The following is a 21,579-nucleotide window of genomic DNA, read 5'->3' as shown; positions in this document are numbered from 1 at the left end:
ACTTAGTAAATATAACTTGAAACGTTCAGGCATCAATAGGAAAGTTATGGAGCTCCACAAATATTTTCCAAATCAGGCACTTCCGAGATTGACTTAGCGTGGCCGTTTTTATTCGGGAAAAACAAAAGCCCATGGAGTTTAAAAAATACCACGCGACAGCGCGCTCCGTGCACCTGAATGTGTCGCGATTACAGCACTCTCATTCGTGCTTTGTTAAAAGCATCACTCGCTTCGCACCTTTTGTGCTGCCCAAGACAGGGCTTCGCGTTGTGCTTGGTTCCAAGATAAGCGCCAGTGGGTTCGGGTGGCAGTTGAAAGAAAGCACGGCTTCTGTTTTTCACCGTGATTCACACGACATTATCACGGGTCTTATAATGCGTCTTTGCTTGTTGGGATCTTGCTCCCAAATTCTAACTCATGAGATTGTCATCATTCCTCCGCAAGCATTCCGCTAACGTGAGAGCACAATTATCGCCGCAGAAACGGGAGCTGTGCTTTCTTTCAACTGCCGCCCGTGCCCACTAGCGCTTATCTTGGAACCAAGCACGACGCGAAGCTCTGTCTTGGGCAGCATGAAAGGCGCGAAGCGAGTGACGCTTTTTACAAAGCACAGAGGAGAGTGCTGTAATCGCGGCGCATTCAGGTGCACGGAGCGCGCTGTCGCGTGGTATTTTTTAAACTACATGGGCTTTTGTTTTTCCCGAATAAAAATGGCCACGCTAAGTCTACCTCGTTAGAAGTGCCTGGTTTGGACAATATTTGTGGAGCTCCACAACTTTCCTATTGGCGCCTGAACGTTTCAAGCTATATTTAAGAAGTTAATTTACTTATCTTGATTAATTAATCAAATAGGAGGAGGGAAAAAAATGGTACTGTAACTTGAGATAAACCCTAACAAGATCCACACGATTTCAGTTCTGAAGAACGCTTAGTTCTTTTATAAACCTTGGCCCAGGTTAGCTGGGACACCCTGTATAATCTACACACTGGCAGTCTTTGCTATGAGTGGCACAAAGCTGAGTTCATGGTGCCACACGTGATTGCCACGGGGTGGTATCCTGTTAACAGCCCTCGCTGCAGAACACTGCCCTGCTATAGACCGGTTACACAGGCGCGAAAAAAAACTGGCTGCGGCACAGGGCCTTTCCTCCTCTCACTGGCTAGGGCGGCAAATGAGCGGCAGGCTCTGCACAGGCCTTGCTAGGCTTGGAAACTGGTTGTTTTTGTGCACTTGCAGCGCAACTTAACACAGCACAATTTCTCAGCAGCATACCCGAGCTCCAGATTGAGTCTTCAGCAAAAATATGGCCAATTACTTGAATTGCAAGAAAAAAAAACTGAAATGTGCTCTACGCTAACAGTCCCTTTTTGAAGCTGAGATTTCGTATCTTGAACTGTTCTGTTGATTGCACATGAGGTTTCTTTCTGTGCATGCCTCGGTTTCTGTATATTTGCTCGCTTTTCAGAGATTAAAGTCAGATGAGGTTGAGTGCTTGTCCTACGTCGTTCTTTAGCTGTGTGTGTGTGTGTTTTTCGGCGCTACTGTTTTTCCTTTCTCGAGTGCAATGAACCATCTAGCCCAAATAGAAGTTCTAAACTATACGCTAACTGTTGTGGCTTTACACTGCTTTGCTGGGGTGGTTGTTTTATTGAAGCAATGCTGCATAGTGACATACAGAAGAAAAATTCACACAATCCACACTGTGGGATCACAATGCATCTGTATGCCTTCTTTTGCTGCTACTTTGTATCCGGCATGCACAGTAAAAGGAAGTCTTGGATCCACAAAGCAGCTGCCACACCACATAAGACCAGCCACTTGCGAATTGCCCTGGGCACCTCTGGACGCAAACCAGTGCCACGCATCTGTGGCGCCCTCTGCATGAACTGGTGCTTCCACACAGGGGCAGTCTAGCACATGTGATGAAGGGCTGCAGCAATGGTCTAAAACAGTGGCCAGTGAAGCTGATGTGTTTGCACTGCCACAAGCTTGAATCCCACTGGCGGCTGAAGGAGGTTTTCATTTATTTAAGGGGGGACGAGGGTCTTAGAACTAACTTTTTTACTTATGGCTGGAATCTCACAAGATTTTGCAAACGAATGCGTTTTTCTCTTCTGATTCCAAATGCGTAGTCATAATTCAGCTGGTGGACTTAGATCCTACAAAGTCTAGAATGTAATTAGGTAATTTCTTAAGCAGCTTTAATGAACTTTCTCATTGCATTTTGTTGCTTTTATTTACACGAATTGATAGCCAGAGAGTTCCCATACCCGATGACATTGTTACTTTTTTGTTTAGGCCACATATAAGTAGCAATTTACAATTAGCTTAACGAGTTACAGCGTAAAATACTGTGACCTTTTATTCTCGACGTAGCATATCAGGATGACATGCCTTTAGAGAAAAACGAAGAATGTCATAGGGTATGGGAACTCTCTGGCTATCAATTCATGTAAATAAAAGCAACAGAATGCAATGAGAAAGCTCATTAAAGCTGCATAAGAAATCACCTAATTACAGTCTAGACTTTGCACGATTTAAGACCACCAGCTCAATTATGATTACAAATTTGGAATTAGGAGAGGAAAATGCATCTGTGTGCAAAATGTCATGAGATTCTAGCCATAAATAAAAAAGTTGGTTTTAAGACCCTCGTCTCCCCTTGAGAATATTGCCACGTATCATTGTAGTGTTTGTTCGTTCACGCTCAAGGCTGCAGGAAAGGGCTGTTATCACTTTTGTTCGTGACGCGAGAAGCGACCAGTCTAATCTCGATTGATCGCAGCCATGAAAGGTTGCATCTAGGTTTTTCCAGATTACTGTAGATGATCTTGTCCTGCTATCTGGAAGTTTCTTTGCCGGCTTTATATTGAGCGATGCCGCGAGCGGCGGGCATTCGTAGTTCGACGATTGACGAGCATGCTTGTTGCTTACGCCGCCACCGAGTGATTCAGTTATTTTGCCGGGCGCAAGTCAGCCCTAATAAAGAGCTTAGTTTGCAAGTCTTTCTGGTGTCTTCCTGACCGCTGGACTACCGTCACTACAACGTGACAATATGGTGTATAAAGAAGGGTAAGGACAACCTGCACCATCCATACGTCCAACCATCCCCACCGAACCCTGCCCCTTGCATACCCCTATGCATCACCCACTACAGGTTTCTGAGCACATGTTGCACCCCGTCTCATACATAGCATGCAACACTGCCAATGCTACAGCACCTCTTGCTCTGAAAAGCTAAGGTACCGCGCCTAGCAGTGTCCTGCAGTTTGCTTTAATTCTCACCACCCTTTCACACTGCCCCTCACCCGACACCTCGGTAAGCACTACACCAGTCTCGACTCCAGAAGTGCTTTGTCAGGTGACACCCCCCCCCCCACAAATGGATTGTATTGGATGGGGGGGTCTGTTACTTTTGCCCCCGATGGTACATATCAGTTATGTTTCACAGCAATGGCCAGTAAGGCCATGTTTCCTGGTTATGCGGAATGTGCGGTGCAACAAAAACAAGTGCAAGAAGGAAAGAGGAGAGACAACAGGTGCAGCGCGCCATGCTTCTCCCCGTTCCTCAGACCCAATACAGACGTACAAGCAACGATGCGTGGCAGTGCACACTCCGAAGGGCGTCAGCCTCCCAGTTGTCACATTCCCCCTAGGGTAAACAACAGCTGGTGAACGTTTTTTTCCTCCCATACAGAGCGACCACCAGTTAGAGCATGCTGGAACTGCATTCAGCTGCAACACTAGTGGGATTTCATTAAGAAAATTCTCATCTGCAGAACTATGCCACTTGTGGCCTGGCACACCGTTCCCACCGCTGCGAAACAGTGCCGTGCAAGCTAAAGTGCCCAGGACCTCTGCTCCCTTGAACATACGCAGTTTCAGCTAAGCCATGCATGTGGCTCGCTTGTCTCCAGAGATGCTCAGAGGCCAGAACAAGGTGCAAAAGGGTTTGGGGCCTTCTTGATCACATTTTTTAACAAGAAAATGCAATAGCATTTAGGTTTTCTGCTATGGCGTCACAGTGAATGTTTGATGTTGCTCTTGCAATTTTTTCACCAAAACTCCGGTTGGAACCCATCCCATTTCCCCTATATAGTATGCATGAGTCATTCCACCTATTAATCCCCATTAATCCACCTTAATCCATTTTCTGGGGCGGGTCCACTTTCAAAATTTTTGGGCCGTTTGGAATTTTTGGAGGTTTTCAGATTTTAAAACTTCAAATGCGCCCTATGATTGGTCCACTGGTGGTCATGTGGGGTTGATGACAACCTAAACGCTATTGCGATAAAACATGATGAAATCAAACCTTAAAAGCAGGCAAACAGCCACAAGGAACCACCAAATTGTTTCCACTCATTTCCATGGCAGCTGTATAAGAGCTACCAGGTACCAAGCTCTGTGACCTCAATGTCTTAGGACAGGCTGGTTGAGCCCACCCCAGCTACGCAAGCTTTTAAGGTGAAAAAGCCTTTAATGCCTCATACTGTCGTTAGCAGCCATGACGGCAGATGTGTCAGCAGATGTGTCCGCGTTTAAAAAAAAAAAACTTAAAAAAAAAAATCTGTTGAGGCTGAGAATTGAACCAGGGCCTTTGGAATTTGAAGTTATTAACTACTCATTTGGCATTTGAACTAGTCATTAACCACTCATACTAGTTAGTCGATTGGTTAGTCATTAGTCACTAATCACTCATGACTGGTTAGTCATGACTACTCAGTCATTAACTAGCATGACTAGTCATGACTGGTTAGTCATTAGTCATGGTTAGTCATGACTAATTAGTCATGGCTGGTTAGTCATAAATCGGTCATGACTAGTTATTCATTAACCAGTCATGACTAGTTGTGGCTGGTTAGTCATGACTAGTTTGCCATGGCTGGTTAGTCATGACTAGCTCGTCATTAACCAGTCATCAATTAACTAGCCATGACTAGTTAGTCATTAACCAATCATGACAGGTTAGTCCATAACCAATCATGACTAGTAAGTCATGGGTCATGGCTACCCAATCAGTCATGGCCAGCCAAACCAAGTCGCCCCATAGCCGCGCGCCTCGAGTGTGCCAACGGCCGTGCGGCCAAAGTTGCGTGGAAAGGCCTTTGCCTCACACACTTTAGATCGTCAAAGTGGCCCCTGAATTTTTTCACGAGAGGTGCACCTCACTCACCTGCAGCGGGTGGTCCAGGACGTCATATATGGGCTCGTACAGGTGCTCGTACGTGGTGGACGATGAACTGCTGTCATCCACCTGCAGCAGAGGTGACCCTTTATGTTCCCGCCCTCCCTTCCAGACAAGGAAAGGCGTTTTCCCCCCTGGCTCAGCCACAAACGGCAGCAAATAGTGCTGGTCAGTGTAACAGGAAAGAAAAGGCAGTGAACAACATATATATGCAAGGAGGAGCCTACCATAAAATTCCAAACAAGCGCGCCCAACCATGCAAGGGACCCCCCTAACTTCACCGTTAATTTCACATTTCCACGCCGTTCTGAGAAAGGGCCCCCTCCCCCCTGCCTGCTCTGCGCCCTTATCACGCACAGCACCCAGACAACACTAGCCTACCCTATACAGTCCAAGAATCCAATCCAATCCAATCCTGCTTTTCAAGCCATTCGCGTGCCCGTTCGTCACGCTCCATTTGTCTTGTTTTGGCGCTGTCAAGTCGGCAATGCATTCATACACAGTTGCGAAGAGACTAGAGGTCATAAAATGGCACTGGGAATATGGAAGGAACGTTCACCAAACGTCTCAAGACTTCAAGTTCGACCGGAAACGGATATGGGAATGGAACAAGAATTTTGAGAAGTTGCTGCAGCAAAACTACAGGAGAGCAAAACTTCGAAGAAAGTTGAGCAACGGCGCGCCAGTGTTTAGTGAATACGTGGACGATGCGCTGTTCGAGTTCTTCGAGCGGGAAAGAACGTCAGGACGTTTTAAATCCATGTGCACTATGGTTTTTTTTTTCTGGCGGGAAAATGTCGCCGCCATCTTGAATTTCGGCTCCATTCCGGGATAGCGCCCCCCCTACTTTGCCAGTAATTTCGACTTGCGGGGGGGGCGCTTGCTCGGAATTTTACGGTATATTCCATCTCAGTAGTCCCTGACAGCATGGCCAAGGTTGCGATGAGTTCACAGGCGATGTTCTGCGGAATGTACTGCCAGCATAAAATGGGCATATGGGATAGCGAGCTTTCGAGTGCCCATGCGCCAGACGCTATTTGAAATCAGGCCATAACGTACGCTCGCATTATGTATCCCACTTCCTGAGTTTTGCGTGCACAACTCTTGCGTATGCGAAAACAGCTTTTCCAACATAGCGGTACACTTTGAAGCAAGACCTCTCTCTTGGAGTGAATTCGTCACTGTTACTGCTTTTTCAGTTCGTTCACAGGCCATAAATGAGGCTTTGGGCTTACATTTTGTCTCATCTCACCTATAGCGAAATACATGAGCAATAAATTTTCTTTACTTTTTATTTTGAGCAACGATTCTGCCCTTCCTAAGCTTATAGAGAAGCGGCAGTTTGACAAAAATGGTTTCCGTTCTAAAATCAGATGACGTCACTAGGCTGGAGTTATCACATCTCTGGTTGTATATGCAACGACCGTCCAGCATACGCTTGCGTTAAGCATATATAAGTGTGCATAAACCAGTATTCCAAGACTGCCTAATGTTCCTTCAGTGTTTTATACATGGGCAGTGTCTATATTCTTTTTCAACCTAGCCGCTGCGGTGGCTCAGTGGTTATGGTGCTCGGCTCCTGACCCGAAAGACACGGGTTCAATCCCAGCTGCGGCGGTCGAATTTCAATGGAGGCGAAATTCTAGAGGCCCGTGTACTGTGCGATGTCAGTGCACGTTAAAGAGCCCCAGGTGATTGAAATTTCCGGAGCCCTTCACTACTGCGTCCCTCATAGCCTGAGTCGTTTTGGGACGTTAAACCCCATAAACTAAACCGAACCAAACCAATCTTTTTCAACCATATCTTCATATGCTGTGAAGCAACAACGAGGCACGAAGGAACATGTTTAATGTGCACTTGATTGGTTTTACAGTGTCTCTCACAGCACCACACCGTGCTGCTTTCTCTTACTAGAGCCAGCCACAAGCAAAAGGGGGCCTGATGTGTCACCATCGCTCTTTGTGCAATCTGCATGGTGCGGCTACCAAGGCCAGAAACAAGAAGTGAACCACTCACCATCTCCCAGGTGATGTCCTCGTAGGGCTTCTCGCCCGCTGCCAGGCTCCACTGCAGGTCACTGCAACAAAGGTGAGAGTGGGTATGCCTCCCTCCACAATACACACGTACTTCCCCTCCTTGGGGGTGATTTGATAATGCGAAAAATTGCGAAAATTTCGATTTTTCAAAAATGACAGATTTGGGTTCAATAAACTCTGAATTTAAGAAGTAAAAAACAGTGCAGCGACGACGAACAAGACAAAAGGAAGAAAAAGGACAAGCGCTTGTCCTTCTTTTTTTTTTTACTTCTTCAATATGCACCAACTTGCTCAGTTTTCACTTCTTCTGCAGGTCTAATTTAAATTCCAATTAGCAAAAAAATCAATGTATCTGATGCCTCCACAGCGCCAAAACGGTGATTTTAGAGGAAAATGTGGCAGCACTTTGCGCGCGTCACTTCCTGCAACTGTGTACCCGATTAGTAAAACACGTTGCGGGGCTAGTTGGTTATGCATTTTCATTCGTTCAAATTTAAGCAGCGCTAGCTTTTGGGACGAATACACAGAGGACATGACAGGACGGGCGCTGACTCCAACTATGTTGTAGTCAGCGCATAGTTGGAGTCAGCGCCCGTCCTGTCATGTCCTCTGTGTATTCGTCCCAAAAGTTAGCGCTGCTTAAATTTGAACGAATGAAAATGCATAACCAACTAGCCCCGCAACGTGTTTTACTAAGTGAACTTTCTTCTACTGTGGGCCCTTTCTTTTGTGTTTCTTCTGTCAAGCCTGACCCTTTGAAGATTGTGAGCGCCATCGCAGTCGCCACCTGTAGAGCAAGGTTCATCGCCTTCTGTCTCAGGAAAGGACTCATACCTGTAGAAGTGAGTGCCCTTTTTGGGTCAATTACACCGTCTTTTGGGCATGCAAGACGCGTCAGCAAGGTGTTAAGAGCAGAGATATGGAGGCATAGTTGGAGTCAGCGCCCGTCCTGTCATGTCCTCTGTGTATTCGCCCTAAAAGTTAGCGCTGCTTAAATTTGAACGAATGAAAAGTGTACCCGATGGCTTCCACCTTGGTCTTGTTCGAAGCTGGCGCTCTTCCCTACACGCTGGTATTACTTACTATTGTGAAATTCTCTTGGAACAGTCACATTCCATTGTTTTCTGACAGCTCGACAACAACCTCCGAATGGCTGGCGTGCGCACTTCACCTGCTATGTTCACTACATCGTATTTTTTGCCAACATGACTAGCCTTACAGAAGTTTTTGTCAAGTTCTTATGATGCAAATTCAATTAATCTTGTAACGTCCAATTCCGAAAGGACTAAACTATGGAGCTACGCTACTTTTTTGATGGTTGTAACGAACCTATTAAATTTTGTGAACAATAATGTAACCTAATTATATTTTGTAATTATGCTAATTCAACACAATTGAATATTTTCATATGAATTCTATACTTCAATGACAATATAATGTGTTGTGTCATGTCTGGTTTTATGGCACATAGGCATCTCAGGACATCATGCACCAAACTCAAGGTATACAGGGAAATTGTTTTCTGTAGAATTTTATAGAAATATTAATTATCGGTGGCATAGAAGGGCCTAAAACATTGTTCTGCATTACCCAGTGATAAAGGAAGAAAGGAAAGCTTCAAAGGAGGTCGGGCAACCTCAGCAGCCATCCCTGGCTGGCAAGGATGTCCCAACCGATAAAACGAGACCTCAGCCTTCTTCCCAGGCATGAGAACGTGGCTGAGGTGTATAAAGAAATGAAGAGAAGCGGTTTGTCGAGGAAACTTGTTTCTTTCATAAAGTTAAACACTCAAGACATGTCGATATTTGCGTCTTCTCCCACGAGTAACATTGGGTGTAAGGAATGCATTTATCATAACACTCAGTAAAATACATTTTCCATAGTTTTTCGACATTTGTACATGATAACAAATTGTGATTAACTGTTTGTTCATCTGCACATTTTTCAGCAAAAGGTTTGTCTTCATTTGTCAATAGAGAGTTGCGTGTAAGGTGTGTGTGGCCTATACGAAGGCGACATAAAATAACTTCAATGAAACGCTCCTGGTGCAAATATTACTTCCATTCACCTAAAACTGGCTTTATCCAGTTATCCATCCTTCTTCTTTATCAAGTGTAGTTTCTTAATTACAGGAGAGTAGAAATCTGGGTTAGTTGGCACATACTTATGAAAAAACCAGCCAAAAGGACGGGGACAAAGGAGAGACGAGGCACACACTACGACTGGATTTTTTTTTTTACGACTACCAAAGCCTTATCACCAAACGTGCTTGTAGGAAAAACCACAAAGCCTCCTTCCAGTTGTTGTGTGTGCCTCATCTCTCCTTTGTCCCCGTCCTTTTGTCTGAGTTTTTCATAAGTTTGTTAATTACTTCGTTGTCCCAAGCTAACAGCCATTTTCCCTTAATTTACAGTGTACCAAGTGCATGCAATCCTTAAAGGGTACATTTACCTTCTTTATCGGCTTGCCACCAGCTTGAGCAACGCACAAGTCTGTTCTCTCGTTGCCTTTCGTTCCGACATGACTTGGTACCCAGCAGAGTTTTATGTTTTGTCCTTGAGCTGTGGCAGTTTTTAAGTTGTGTATGATGCCACCAAGCAGCGCAGTGATTGCATTTTTAGATTAGAATGAAGGACTGTAAGTACACTTAGCGAGTCTGTAAATAATGCTGTTTGAGATGTTCTCGTTTACTATTTTTTCTACGGCTACGCAGATAGCGTAACATTCGGCAGTGAAGATGGATACACACTGTGGAAGTCTTACTATTTCATTCCAATTCCCTTATACCGCTGCGCTTCCAACGTAAACATCTGCCTTTGAACCATTAGTGCAAAAAGCTGTGAAAGTACTGTACTTTACCACGTGTGCAAGAAATTCTTGTAATTTATGCTGGTCTGGAGTCTGTCTTTTATGGAACTGTGTAAGAGTGCAATTGCAGATTGCAGGAATATTCTACCATGGAGGCAGTGGGCCTTGTCTTTGCACAATGCCAGGTAAAGTGTTCAGTACGCCAAGATTGTGGTATACCTCTTCAAATTACAAGAGAAGTGGCCTGGTAGCTTGCGGATTGTTGTTAGATAGTGTTCTAGATGGGCACTTTGTACCTATGGGGTAACATAGATGTTTCGGTACTGAACGCATTTTTAGAATGTACGAGCATATGAGCATGACTCTTCTGTCTTAAAGTGATGGTTCATTGGTTTCTACACACAGACTATTTATGGGTGACGTCCTGTACGCACCAATGGAAAGACAATGGGAAGACACATACCTAAATTATGTACTGGATCCGATTGTTTAAAGGGATAGTGAACAAAACTTTTGGAGCTGCTCTGTTACAAGTAAACAAGAGCTTGACTGCTAAAATTGATAAATGCGACAAGAATTTCAGCGAAAAAGCCGGATAACACATTTTTTTTGGCAATTTATTGCCGTGTCGTTGCACCTGGCGGCCGCCTATGGAAGATGCGACTAGACGTCATTACACCCGGGCGCCCATCATTCCCGTAGAAGCACGATTGCCACCACTACTCGCGGCTTTTCCATGTCTGTCGTCTGCTCACGGCGTACACAGATATGTCAAGATGTTAATCGATGCTGTCTACATACCATAACCGTATGCACGCTTACGTCCACTAAATGCAGCTATTTTTTCCGGACGTTACGCCATTTCTAACATTCTTACTGTTAACACAGAAGCGCGACAATGTTCAGACTAGTGGCGCCACCAGGTGGTTAGGAGGGGAACCATTGTTGTCAACAAACCAACGCTCCTCTTAGCCTAAAGTGGGCAGAATCATCGCTCTAAATAAAAAATAAAGCAAACTTATTACTCGTAAGTTTTCTTATGGGCGACAGGAGACGAAGCGAAAGACCGGTGGCCCATTTATGGCCAGTGAACGCGCTGAAGAAGGCAGTAACAACGACAAATCGAGTCTGAAGCGAGGCTTCATGCATCGAAGGACGCCGCCATATTTGTCGCCGCGGGAGGGTGCCATGACGTCACGCTCTTCACCTCGCGCCGGCCGGGAGGGCTTGGCGCGCGCTCAGGAAACATCGAAAATAAAAACCATCCGCTGAAAAATATGCGCAGAGACGACTAGATTTCGGTGTAATCACATTCCGAGAATCTATTTTCAGTGTTTTTGTTCAATTTTAAGATTTTGCTTCAGTATCCCTTTAAGGTAAGAATGTCTTACTGACCCATACACAATACATCCATAATCCAAGCTAGCTAGAACATACTACAGAGCGATAAATTTGTAAATGACATGTCCTGTCGGCACCCCAATATTTTCGTGACAGTACTTTGAGTATGTTAAGGGATCGGGAGGCTTTCTCTCTCAGTGCGTTGATGTGAGGCAGGAAAGAGAGTTTTTTGTCAAAGATTATGCCTAAAAATTTCTGTTCATTTTTTATGGGTAGCCGTGCTTTGTTCAGGTGAATGAATGGGTAGGCTGGTAGGCCTCGTTTGAGAGAGAAAAGAATGGCCACTGTTTTCTGTGGAGATAAATGGAAACCGTTCCCATCTGCCCATGTCACTAGTTTATTCCCTGTCAACTGTATTTGTCTCTCGCATGTAACTAGGTTTGAGAATGTGCAGGCTATTTGAAGATCGTCAACATAGATTGAATACCTAATGGACTTCGGGACTACTTTGGCTACGGAATTCATTTTTATAAAAAAGGGCGTTGTGCTTAAAATACACCCCTGAGGTTCTTCACTTACTGAACGAGGTTCCTTGAGAGGGTTGAGCTAGGCGTACGTGAAAGGAACAGTTGGACAGGAAATAACTTAGGCAGGTTAATGTCCTGCCACAGCTGCCAAGCTCTGCTAGGTCGCGAAGAATCCCAAAACTCCAGGTAGTGTCGTATGCCTTCTCGAGGTCGAAAAAGATGGCCAGACAGTGCTGTTTGTGTATAAAAGCTTCTCGGAAAGTTTTTTCGAGGCAAACTAAATGGTCTGTTGTTGATCATGACTTTTTACAACCGCACTGATGGATGTCAAGAAGTTAGCGGGGTTCAAGGAGAAAAGTTAGTCTTATATTCAAGACACTTTCAAAGGATTTGGCGAGGCAGCCGGTAAGGGCTATTGGCTTGTAACTATGTACCGTATATTGCCACGCATAAGTCGACATTTTTTTTTTTCTCTAATATGCTCTTCCCAAGTTGGGGGGTCAACTTATAATCGGAGTCGACGTATATGCGGAGTCTTAAAGTCGGCCTATATGCAGGGTCGCGGATAATATCATGCCCCGTGCGCTCGTAATTCCATAACAGTTGTCAGACACGGTGCAAAAGTGGACCTGCTTAAAAAAACTTGATTTTAATTGAGATATGCACCAAAGGTCTGTTTAAATACGATAGAACCTTGTTATCGACAAACCGTGGGCATTCCACGGAAAAGCAGCCAAAGTCGGGTGGGCTGGCAATGTTTGATACAAATGGGACAGCTACAAATCCAATCTAATCCAATCCAAAACTAGACCACACGTGACCAGTCACATGAGCCAAGAAGCATTTTCGCGTGTTGTTGTACAACGTTGTTGTGTGCCTTTCGCCATTTCTCCACGTCGCACCGCCTATGGGATAGGTAACAGCGGTGTATGTGGTTTGTGTCACTGCCCAACGGATGCCTTGCAAGATGCCGCCGCAACCGCAGCAACAGTACAGTGCGGCTTTCAAGCGGGAAGTCATCCTCTATGCCGAGTCGGAAAAAAACGTCGCAGCGGGGCGGAAGTTCAACGTCTCAGAAAAGTGCTTGAGAGGCTGCAGAAAACAAAGAAGCAAGCTTTTTGCGTGCGCTGCTACACGCCATTCCTTTTCGCAGACCGAAGTCCGGACAATACCCTGCCATTGAGGAGGCGGTTCGAGATTGGGTTCACGACCAGAGAAGCAAGAGCCGGAGTATTTGCCACAATGGCATTGAAACAAAGGCACACGCTTTCGCGGAGGATATGTGCATCCCTCGTACAGAGTTAAAAGTGTCTAAGAAGTGGGTAACGAATTCTATGAAGAGGAACGGCCTAAGCCTAAGGCGACGAACGACTGTATGCCAACGGTTGCCCGAAGTCTGCGAAGAAAAACGGAGCGCCTTTCTGCGCTATGGGGATGACCTGCGGGTAACACATTCATTCCTGCTTGGTCAAATAGGCAATGGTGACCAGACTCCAGTCTGGTTTGATATGCCTAGCAATAAGACCTTGCCTGCAAAAGAGGAGCGCCAGGTCCGCCTGCTGACAACGGGCAACACGCACAACCGTTTCCCGGTCATGTTATGCTGTATGGCAGATGGGCACAAGTTACCGCCATTACTTCTGTGCAAGAGGAAAACGATCCCGACAAAGGAAAAGTTCCCGCCAAAAGTCATCGTGCGGGTGAATGAGAAGGGATTCTTTAAAGATGAAATGGTCCTCGAATGGTTTCGTCTCGTGTGGTGCAGGCGTCCGGGGTCACTGCTGAAGCCCCGCAGCATGCTCATCCTGGACTCTTTCCGCGGCCACACAACCGACCGTGTGAAAAAAGCGGTAGCAGATGCGACCTGGTCATCATTCGGGGCGGAGTGACGCGCCACTGGATGTGGTGCTGAACAAGCCATTCAAAGACCGCATCGGTGCATTCTACAACGAGTGGCTCCAGCAAGAAATCCCAGACACCAACAGGGCGGCTGAAGTGAGCTTCTTTGGGCCAAGTGGCGCAATGGGTCAACGATGCCTGGTATGGACTACCGACAGACATGGTCTCTGCAGCGCGTTCCATGTGCGGCATCTCAGCACCGCTTCTGACGACCAGAGGCAGCAGTGGCTCGTAAGATGATGACTGCGACTGTGTCCTCGCAAGCGACGACGAGTCAGAGATGTCTCGTGAACGAACAAATGTTTCTTTATGGCTCGGCCTTCTGAAAAACTTTTTGGGCGAGCTAGGACCGCAGGGTGCAGCAGCGTCGACCTAATTTCGGAGTCGGAACTTTTCATATCATTTCATATCATTTCATATCATTCATATCATTTCACGAATACACCAATCAGTTTAAACTGGAAAGGAGGATCTATCCGCCACCAGACAAAAAGCTCGACAAAAGCCAGGAGGTAACGTGGCGTCGGCTCCAGACGCGAGCCTTCTTTAGCCCGTCGAGACTAGCACACATGTATCCAACACAATACAACGCTACATGCAAACAATGCGGCGAGATAGCCGGATATGACCACATTTTATGGAGCTGCAAAAAGGCGCCGCCACCGGCGGACCTACTACCAGTCCCTTCTCTAGAGCGGTGGGAGGCTATACTGGCCAGCTCAGACCCGTTGACGCAAGTCCGGGCCACTGAGTGGGCTCACAAGGTCGCCAAGAGCCATGGGCTCGAAGCCACCTAGTATAATGCCCACTAGGGCTCAGTGCTGACAATAAACGTTTTCCAATCCAATGCCCAAAGGGGGCCACAGGTTGGCGGGTCGACTTATAATCGAAGTCGACTTATAATTGGCAATATACGGTTACTGGAGGTGTTGGTTGCTTTCCAGGTTTCAGGAATGGTACGACTGCTTTCTTCCAGGCTTCTGGTAGTTTTCAGAGTACCCATATTATGTTAAAAAATTTCAAAAGTGCTTCCACAAATGGCTGGGAAAGATGCGGCAGCATTTCGTAATATATATCACCAGGGCTAGGTGCAGTCTTTTTTCTGGCAAGGAGAACTTTGTTTACTTCTTGGATTGCATTTAAACCATTATACGGTTTGTTTGTGCAACGACTTGTTGGAACTGTATGTTTTTCCGCTGCATTTTTATACTTTAAAAATTATTCGGTGTATTGCGAAGAAGTGCAAATGTTTGACAAATGTTAACCTAAAATGTCTGCTTGTTCCTCTTTTTGTATACTTGCTTATGTATCCGGAGGTGTTAGGAAAGGAATTGCGAAAGGAGAAAAGATGCCATTAAGTTTGCGGACTTGTTCCCACATTTGTTTGGATGTAAGTGAGCTGTTTATGGATGCTACATAGTTCTCCAGGAAGTTTTTTTTTTTCCAGCATTACGATGGATGTGTCGTGCTTTTGCTCTCGCCTTTTTAAAATATATGAGATTTTCATGCGATCGGTGCCTTCAGAAAACTCCCCAGGCTTTATTTTGTTTCTTTTTCGCTTCTCGGCATTCTTATGCATACCAGACCTTGTTATTTTATTGTACTATTCCTGATGACTGAGGAATATCTTGGCGCACAGCTGTAATTATGCGAGTTGTGAAAATTTTGTTGAGTTTGTCAACGCTAAGGTTATTCGAAAATACTTTCTTCAAACTGGCCTTTTCTTGAAACAGTTGCCAGTCCGCTTCCAACGGCGTGGTTTACTTGGAATGATTGATCGTGGTGATGAAAAGTTATCACCACAGGAAGATGATTGCTTCCATATGGGTCATCAAAGACATCCAACTCAAAATCGTTAGAAACGGACGAGGAGCTAGAAGACAAGTCTATGCAGCTCATTCTTCCTGAGGATGGAGACCAATATGTGGGTTTGCCTGTACTGAGTAGGCCAGCATTATTGCACAGAATAAAATCTTCTACTATACGGCCTGTAGTGCCTGTCTGCTCCCACCCCCCAAAACCCAGAGTGGGCATTAAAATCCCCGACTACCAGACATGGCTCTGGTGACTGAGTGAAAAGTGCTTCTAGGTCATGGAGTGTTACTGTGAGGTGTGGTTGAAGATACACTGAGCATATGGTAATTGTTCTAAAGCTAAGAATGATGACTGCAAGTGATTTGTATTTCATCTGGAGCTTGATTTCATGGATTGCAACATCGTTCTCAACTGCAACAGTAAGCCTCTAGAGAGCTTACTCGCCTGCTCACGGCGAAAGACTTTATATTTTTTAAAAGTATTTTTATGCAAAGGTCCCAAGTTCGTCTCCTGCAGACACAAGGACAGTTCCATGGCAGCTCCAGTGGATAAGGAATGACATGATAATTTTGGGGGAATGTATTCAGAACCTTAGGTCCCTCCTTGTTGAGGGCCTCTTATAGGTTTCTTTTTTTCTTTTCCTCGGTCAAGACAGCTCCGTTCCCGCTGTGGCAGAGGCGAGCTCTGACTCGTATCGATCACCTCAGTGAAGGTGCTGGAGTTCCATGGGGAACCCACGGGCAGGGGGCGGAAGCCTTGAGGGCTGCCAACTTGGCGGCTGGCGGGACCTTTCTCTGGGGTAGCATAGCAGCTCTCGCAGCATCTGCCAGGGGCATGGAGGGCCCTGCCTTAGCTTCACTAGGTGTGAGCTGGACAGGTGCCAAAGACCGGTGTGGTGCGCCCCACCCACGTCAGCAAAGTTTATCATCATCATCATCAGCCTGACTACGCCCACTGCGGGGCAAAGGCCTCTCCCATGTCTCTCCAATTAACCCCGTCCTCTGCCAGTTGCCGCCACTGTATCCCCGCAAACTTCTGAATCTCATCTGCCCACCTAACTTTCTGCCACCCCCTGCTATGCTTGCCTTCTCTTGGAATCCACTCCGTTACCCTTAAGGACCAGCGGTTATCTTGCCTTTGCATTACATGCCCTGCCCAAGCCCATTTCTTCCTCTTGATTTCAACTACGATGTCATGAACCCGCGTTTCTTCCCTCACCCACTCTTTCATGTTCCGGTTTCTTTACGTTACACCAAACATTTTTCTTTCCACAGCCTACTGCGTTGTCATAAACTTAAGCTGAACCCTCTTTGGTAGCCTCCACGTTTCTGCCCCATAGGTGAGTGCCGGTAGGATACAGCTGTTGTATACTTTTCTCTTGAGGGATATTGGTAAAGTGCCATTCATGATCTGAGAGAACCTCCCATGTGCGCTCGATCCCATTCTTATTCTCCTAGTTATTTCCTTCTCATGATCCAGATCAGCGGTAACTACCTGCCCTAAGTAGATATATTCCCTTACCACTTCCAGCACCTCGCTACCAATTGCGAACTACTGTTCCCTTGCTGAACATTGCTTTAGTTTTCTGCATGTTAATTTTTAGCCCCACCGTTCTTTTCTCCTTGTATAACTCATTGATCATGCTTTGCAGTTCATGTTCTGAATGACTTAGCAAGGCAGTGTCATCAGCGAATCACAAATGACTTAGGGTATTCTCCCTTAACTCTTATTCCCAACTGTTCCCAATTCAGGCCTCGGAATACCTTCTGTAAACAGGCAGTGAATAGCATTGGGGAGATCATGTTTCCCTGCCTGACACCCTGCCTTAGAGGAATTTTATTGCTGACTTTATGGAGGACTATGGTAGCTGTGCAGTCGTTATAGATATCTTCCAATGTTTTCACATCCCGATTCTGCAATGTCTGTATGACTGCTGAGGTTTGCACTGAGTCAAATGCTTTCTCGTAATCAATGAGTTATTATTGTTCTGCGCATTTCTCTATCATATGATTGAGACCCCTATATACAGCCTTCATTTCAAGTGCTGTGAAAGAGAAAGTGCCCTGAGTCATTGTGTAACGCTTTCTTGCCTCTTTAAATGTTATATTCTCTTTGGCCTTTATGGTTATTATTTCCTTTTCTTTCTTCCATTGAGGACACGATTCAGGTGTTTTGTTGGAATTTGTCTTCTTTTCAAATTTTGATTCTGTGTACATTAGTCACATCCTGATCAAACAGTCCTTCGAGCATTTCTTCTTCTGTTAAGTGCGGAAAGTCATTGTCAGAATTGACATCGCGTACTGTGTTCAAAGATCTGTGTGGTGTCATGGAGACAGGGATATCACCAAAGGTTTCGATGTTTGCAAGCTTTGACATCTGAGTGATATAGAGCAGTTCAAGCAAAAGGTTGTCACTTGTTAGTTAGGTCACTTTATACTTGGGGCCCAAGGAATCTGTGAGAACTTTTGATACTAGAAACGGGGATGTCAATCTGGCTGGCTTCTCTCTTTGTTCACTATGCATGATGTGGCACTTCAGGAAAAAAAAAATGTGTTCTTTGGTCATGGTGCCAGCCACCCACCATGGAGTCCAACAAGGGGACGCGACAGGAACTTGAAAGCAAGTCCTGCCTACACCAGCTGTACACCTTAACTATAACCAAATATGGGCAACTCAGGGTAGTTACACCACACAAGGTTAACCCTAGCCCCTTATGAAAAGTGAAAACACCAAGAAGAGAGGAGGAGACGGGAGAGTTGTGTGAAAGGAGATAGGAAAGTGAAAGATGGAGGGGAGGACAGGAAAAGGCGACTGCCGATATCTCCCGTTCGGCTCAGGCCGGAGGTGCCGTCTATGGGAAGCTGGGGCCAAAGTGGTGTGTTGCCTCTGGCGAGGGGCCTTAAAAGATCCAAACGCTCGGCTTCGGCTCAACCACCAGGATCCCCTTTTCCCCGGACGCGGCGATGCCACACACAACTACACGCCGGTGCTCGGGTCCATGGTGACACACTGCTCACCATCATCCCCCTGGGGGGATGTCCCTGTGGATGCTCAGGAACCCATGGTGTCGCAACTCACCAACTTCTGCAAGTTGCAGACACCTCTGCGGGGTCAGTGACAATATAAATAGCATGCAGGTGTTTGGTTACACCTCCATTTCAATCGGAGCCAAAAAATATTGAGGGAAAGTCTTAACGGCCCGTAAGGATTTACCTAATTAGGCTTCAGTTATTTTTCGATAATATGAACACTAACCGAGATATAGTGAAACTCATTATGTTTCTGAAAGAGAGGAGGAATAACTACACATCTAAATTCACTATGCGACTCTAATAATCATTTTCAAGACCCTTACCTTCCCTTAACCACTGAACAGATCTATCCCCTGCATGGAATGCTGCCACACTCCAGCAGTGTTGCCCTAACTGACAAGCCGTTAAGCTTCAGTTATACAAAACAAATCAAAGCATGGCATCACCAGTGGTCATGCCAAACCAAAACAACAGACATCGCTACTACCGTATTTAGTCGCATAATTTCATCGTCATCACCAGCCTGACTACACCGACGGCGAAACAAAGGTCTCTCTCATGTCTCTCCAATTAACCCTGTCCTTTGCCAGTTGCGGCCACCGTATCCCCGCAGACTTTTTAGTCTCATCCGCCCACCTAACTTTCTGCCGAAACCTGTACACTTGCCTTCTCTTGGAATCCACTCCGTTAGCCTTGATGACCATTGTATGTGAAAATACTACAAGACATCTATAACAGCTGAATAGCGACCATAGTTCTCCATAAAGTCAGCAATAAAATTCCAATAAGGAAAGGGGTCAGGCAGGGAGACATTGATCTCACCAATGCTATTCACCGCCTGTTTAGATGACGTATTCCGAGGCCTGAATTGGGAACAGTTGAGGGTAAGAGTTAATGGAGGATACCTAAATAATCTGCGATTTGCTGATGATATTGCCTTGCTAAGCAACTCAGGACATGGACTGCAAAGCGTGATCAATGAATTAGACAGGCAGAGCAGAACAGTGGGGCTAAAAATTAACATGCAGAAAACCAAAGTAATGTTCAACCGCATAGCTAGGGAACAGCAGTTCGAAGTTGGTAGCGAGACGCTGGAAGTGGTAAGAGAATATGTCTACTTAGGGCAGGTAGTGACCGCTGATCCGGATCATGAGAGGGGAATAACTAGAATAATAAGAATGGGGTGGAGTGCATTTGGCAGCTTCTCTCAGAACATGAATGGCAGTCTACCATGATCCCTCTAGAGGAGAGTACGCAACAGCTGTACCTTACCGGTTAGAGGGCTTAGTGGGGCTGGTTGGTGCATGTTGATGGAAATGACTGAACAGCCCGAACAGACAGGATGGAAGAGAAGAACACAGACACATGCGCTGACTAGCAACAAAATGGTTTATTGAGACTCGGAAAGCTGCAATATAAAGGAGGTATGATAAGCAAAACACAAAAGATATAACATATCTGGGAAAGTCCACAATCAGGCACTATCAAATGATGTCACCAAGATACTTGTAGTATCAGAGCTGCTGATAGCTGACTGACGCACACCACCGTAGCTGTGTATGTTGTGTACCTTGCAGATTAGCCGCGAGATCTGGGACTTATGATAATGGTCTTATTAATGATCTTTGCAGTCCACACACTGAATGATTTTTGCATGACTGGTTTTCTATACATGCTGGCATAGATGGTCACTAATACAGCGGCCTGTCTCACCGATATAGAATCAGCCACATGACAAAGTATTCATATTCACAACACCAGAGCAACAGCTGCCAAACTTTTTCCGGTGCTTTTTTTTTCACACTCTTCTTTTTGTTCCTCCTATTTTGTTCCTGATTATAGACCTTTGCAGCGGGCGAGGGAGTTGTCGAAACGCCTCCTCTCTGGACTGTCAGAAACCGGTTCCGCCGCAGCCTCCCTCGTGCTAGTGCGAGGTTCTCACGACAGTCCAGTGAACAATATGGCTGCGCCCAGGGCGCCCCTATTGCAAAGGTCTACACTTGCGCGCCAAAGCTTCTCTGGGTTTGTTGCATGCAAGGCCTGTGCAGGGAAGCTTTCACACACGTCTTGGCAATGCCACGCGTCACTGTCTCTGCATGAGCCGACTGAAATGGTAGAAAGCTCTTCTGGGAGTACTTTGAATAAACCCAGCCTGCACGTTCATTGGATAGCACAAGTTCAAGATCTAAAAACCTTGTTCTACTGTACTGAAAAAGAAATGGGTGATCCAAAGACATTGGATGTGCAGTGGATCCAGCCTCACTCCCATAGTAAGTGCCCTACTTTTGGCTTGTTACAACAGACGTCTTCAAGCTGGGATCATTGTTAAAGTCATGTGTTACATCAATGACTTTTTAGTTTATCGCACAGGTCACACTCAGGTCACAGGTCACGCTGCTCAAATTTTTTTGTGTGTTCTGCATGAAACTTGATCATTTACAATTCACCAGAGAGTTTCCTACAAAACTGAAAATGAAAATTGGTTTTTGAGGAAAGGAAGTGCTGCAGTAACTGCCTTACATATCTCGGTGAAGGGAGGAAGGAGGGAGTGAAAGAAGAATGGAAGAAAGAGGTGCTGTAGTGGAGGTCTCAGGAATAATTTCGACCACCTGGGGATCTTTTAACTGCACACGGGAGCCTTTTGCCTCCATCGAAACGCAGCCGCCATGGTTGGGTTTGAGCCCAGGTACTTCTAAAAACCTTCTTTTATTACTAAAATCAAATAAAGTTTTTAGATCTGGAACTTGGATCTGGATCTTGTGCTATCCGATGAACATGTTGCTGGGTTTATTCAAAGTGCTTTCAGAAGAGCCTTCTACCATTTCAGTCGGCTCATGCAGAGACAGTGAAGCGTGGAATTGCCAACGTGTGCATGAAAGCTGCGCTGTACAGGCCTTGCATGCAACAAACCCAGAGAAGCTTTGGCGCGCAAGTA

The 21,579-nt window shown here is 45.7% G+C and overlaps 1 protein-coding gene across 4 annotated transcripts in view; it reads right to left on the bottom strand.

The window, feature by feature from the left end:
- Positions 1-21,579, bottom strand: part of Exn (Ephexin) — a 118,469-nt gene that overhangs the window by 56,285 nt on the left and 40,605 nt on the right. For 3 of the 4 annotated variants that reach the window (XM_089564150.1, XM_089564148.1, XM_089564151.1), the window contains exons 5-6: positions 7,203-7,263; positions 5,175-5,255 (exon numbers count right to left, since the gene is read on the bottom strand). In XM_089564150.1, coding sequence (XP_089420276.1) covers positions 5,175-5,255; positions 7,203-7,263 — 142 coding nt within the window. The remainder of the gene's footprint in view (positions 1-5,174; positions 5,256-7,202; positions 7,264-21,579) is intronic. The other variant, XM_089564149.1, reaches the window with a different exon arrangement.

This window comes from Amblyomma mixtum, chromosome 10 (genome assembly GCF_055824585.1).
Source record: "Amblyomma mixtum isolate Tamu chromosome 10, ASM5582458v1, whole genome shotgun sequence".
In the NCBI taxonomy this organism is placed as follows: Eukaryota; Metazoa; Arthropoda; class Arachnida; order Ixodida; family Ixodidae; genus Amblyomma; species Amblyomma mixtum.
This window is presented reverse-complemented; position numbering and strand designations above follow the sequence as displayed.